Here is a 3,886-nt window from a genome sequence, read left to right on the forward strand (position 1 = left end):
CTTTTAGAATAGAGTTCTCGGTTTCATGTCTCGGTTCTAGGTGTTAACCGAATCTTGCTGATGACTCTGTCATCCAAATCAAAGTATTAAAGTCCAAATGAACCGAAGTGTTGAAGAACCGAAGAGTTGAAGATCTTGAGAAGCGAAGACAGAAGACTGAAAATTCAGGCCGAAGAATGGAAGGGCCGAATTCTTATGACCGAAGAATCAAACTGTGATTGCTTCGAGGAGATCAAAGGGAATGATAAGGTCAATCATTCTCACAAGTAACCAAGGCGAAGATATTCTCTGAAAGTTGTCTTATCTACTACCTTGAGAATGGGTTTTCAACTGAATGTCAAAACGGATCCTATGTAACGATCCCAATGAGCATTTAATGATTGTCACCTTTTTAGGGACAAAAGGCAATTTGTCCTTGCACAGAAGTGGACAAACGGCTAGAAAATTACTGACATTCTGAAAAAGGTCAAACCTTACCCATTGGATATTACACACTGGACAATAGGTTTTGAATTTCACATTCCCTCCAACGGATATGAAATTCACGCCTATAAATACCCTTGTCCCACCTCACTTTGACAAGGTTGAAATTAACGAAAATTGTCAAGCAAGCAATACCTCACTACACTTAATGTTGCGTTTTCAAACACTGTGTAGTGCATTTATTCATATCTAATATAATGGTGCATTGATGCGTACCACACAGTGTTCGAGCGATATGACGACTTGACCCAGTGTATTTTTTTTTCTTCGTTTTTCAATCTTATTTATGAGCTATGTGATAATTGAGCAATTGACAATGGGTTTTTGGTTGTTTTTTGTGAAAGAGACAATATTAGCTGTTCTAACTATTGACTACATAATTTGTGGGTCAAACTAAAAATAACAAACCTAAGAATAATGCTCCTTAATATTAATAATAAATTTTACTACCGAAATAACATTGATCTTTTACCATAAATAAAAAGAGTTAATAATATTTATAACATGCTTATTTTATGAAAATTGTTGTTTTTTTTAGTATTTACTTTTTAACATATACTCCACAATAAATATTGTCACAGAAAAAATTAAATTAAAATTTCCCTTTTTTTTAGTACTAATAAATATGACACATTTGCCAATGACCTTGTGGTCTAGTGGCACCCGGTGTTCTAGTTTACACTTTCACATGGATGATGAGAGTGCGTTTGAGCCTCAGTGGAGGCATTTGTTGACTCTTTTATCTAAACTAGTTTAGCTCATTGTGATTTTTTATTGGTTAAGATCATAATATGCTAGCAGAGTAGAGATTAGCTCATTGTGATTTTTTATTGGTTAAGATCATAATATGAGATCATAATATGCTAGCAGAGTAGAGATTACGAACTTTTAGTAATAATTCAAAGAGTTAATTATCGAAATAGTCTATTGACTATAGTGAAATGACTAATTTGGTCATTTGACTATTTTTTGACCAATTAAGTCTCTCAATTTTAAAAATCTTAACTAACTTGGCCCTTCATTTATTTTAACTCGGGATCAAATTGATCATTTCGCTATAGTACTGTAATTAACTCTATTTCAAAATATTTTTATTTTGTAAAATATTTTATGAAACTCTACTTCGTGAGTTCGTGGTCCCCTTCCCTCCAATAAAATAAAAACCTCATCGGCAGCTCACTCTACACTCTGCAAAGTCCAAAGTCCTCTGTTTTCCCCTTCTCAGTCTCCCCCAGCAACCACCACCGTCACCGCCATCGCCGCCGGCACAATGGGGAAAGGCGGCGCAATCTCCGACGGCGTACTCAAGAAGATCATCCTCTCCTACGCCTACGTGGCCGTCTGGATCTTCCTCTCCTTCACCGTCATCGTCTACAACAAATACATCCTAGATCGGAAGCTCTACAACTGGCCGTTCCCAATCTCCCTCACAATGATCCACATGGCCTTCTGCTCCTCCCTCGCCTTCTTCCTCGTCCGCGTCCTCCGCCTCGTGGACCCGCCGTCGTCTCTCTCCCGTCACGTGTACCTCACGTGCATCCTCCCAATCGGCGCTCTCTACTCGCTCTCCCTCTGGTTTTCTAACTCCGCTTACATTTATCTCTCCGTGTCTTTTATTCAGATGCTCAAGGCTCTAATGCCGGTCGCGGTTTACTCCATCGGGATTTTGTTTAAGAAAGACGCGTATAAGCCGTCTACCATGGCTAATATGATCTCTATCTCCATCGGCGTCGCTATTGCCGCCTACGGTGAGGCTAAGTACGATTCCTGGGGGGTATTGCTGCAGCTCGCCGCCGTCGCGTTTGAGGCCACGCGATTGGTTATGATTCAGATCTTGCTCACTTCAAAGGGGATCAGCTTAAACCCTATTACTTCCTTGTACTATGTCGCTCCGAGTTGTCTCCTTTTCCTCTCGATTCCGTGGCTCCTCGTGGAATTCCCCGTCCTGAGACGGAGCTCCGGTTTCCGATTCGATTTCACCGTTTTCGGGACCAATTCCCTCTGCGCTTTCGCGCTCAATCTCGCCGTTTTCCTCCTCGTCGGCAAGACTTCGGCTCTGACCATGAATGTCGCCGGCGTCGTCAAGGATTGGCTCCTAATCGCCTTCTCCTGGTCCGTAATCAAGGACACTGTAACTCCGATCAATCTTCTCGGGTATGGATTAGCTTTTCTAGGAGTTGCGTTTTATAACCACTCGAAACTACAGGCATTGAAGGCGAAAGAAGCTCAGAAGAAAGCTCAGCAACAGACAGACGAAGAAAGCGGGAAGCTATTGGGCGAGAGCGGCGGCGATTCGCTGGGGAAGAAGGGCGATGCGCAGGCCTAATTTCGTAATTTCACTCGGAGATTTTCAAAGAACAAAAAAAAGAAAAGAAAATAAAAGTGTTGCTGTGGAAGAAGAACAAAGATTGAGGAAGGATTCCAGCGTTGACTGTCGGTCTCGTAGAGTTTTTGAGATCCAGATTTCCTGCTGCCACTGTCGACTCCATGTATTTTAGTAGAGTTTTAAACTTTTAATCTAAATCAGCCTATAAGCTTATTTTCATCTTCTACAATATTAAAAATTGTTTGTTTTCTTTTTTCCTTCTGCCTGTGTATTAGGAACGGTTTATGATTATGAATTTCTTGATTTATACAGTTGATTAATAAAATTATTATACCCTTCAGAAGATCTTTCATGTTTTCTGCAATTTTATGTGGGATATATTTCCAGTCATAAACTTCTAAGTTGACTTAAAGAAATGCATAAATGCATTTGTTGGTACATGAGGAAATGTTAGACATCAAGCCCCTAAGGCTCATTTTAGTGGTTTGCCAATTCAAAGTAAGGTTTATAGTACTTTCCCTAACAATTGCATTGTTTAGGGGGTTTGGTAAGGATTTGTCCTGGTTTATTACAGATTTAGAGGTGGCCAAATCCTAGTCCTTGATTTAGGTTAGCACAAATCAAGACCGGCCCACGATAACCTAGGCTGGTCCCGGGCTTGGGCTTGAGCCTCTTGTGGGTCGGTCCCGAATTAGGATCATAATTTTCTTTTTAATTTTTATATACAATTTTTGTTTGAAATAAAATTTAAGTCATTGATCTCATAATTAACAATGAAAGTTCTTACTACGGAGTACTTAAACTACTTCAACCTTTTGATATAATAATGCATATATATATACACACAGTCATGCGCACTTTTTTAAAGTTAATATTTTTGTTTAAAATAATATTTTAACTATTAATCTCAAAATAAAATATATATATGAATTTCTACCGAAAAAGAATTTATAAGACTTTAATAACGTTTGAATTTGTACAATTAAAATTTTTTATAAAACATGTATTATTATTTGATAACTTTTAAATATTATAAAGTGTATACTATATAATGTATAAAGTCCATTCTAGATTTTT

General features: G+C 38.4%; 1 protein-coding gene across 1 annotated transcript; it reads left to right on the top strand.

Moving 5' to 3' along the window:
* Window positions 1-1,661: 1,661 nt before the first annotated feature.
* LOC116006091 (probable sugar phosphate/phosphate translocator At4g32390) lies at window positions 1,662-3,154 on the top strand. Its single transcript, XM_031246358.1, has one exon. It carries the CDS (start codon window positions 1,754-1,756, stop codon window positions 2,807-2,809), a length of 1,056 nt encoding a protein of 351 aa, XP_031102218.1. The 5' UTR covers window positions 1,662-1,753; the 3' UTR covers window positions 2,810-3,154.
* Window positions 3,155-3,886: the final 732 nt, after the last annotated feature.

This window comes from Ipomoea triloba, chromosome 15, assembly GCF_003576645.1.
Source record: "Ipomoea triloba cultivar NCNSP0323 chromosome 15, ASM357664v1".
Taxonomy (NCBI): domain Eukaryota; kingdom Viridiplantae; phylum Streptophyta; class Magnoliopsida; order Solanales; family Convolvulaceae; genus Ipomoea; species Ipomoea triloba.

Coding starts and splice junctions, on each gene's coding strand:
- LOC116006091 (XM_031246358.1), top strand. CDS start 1,754: ATGGGGAAAGGCGGCGCAATCTCCGACGGCGTACTCAAGAAGATCATC.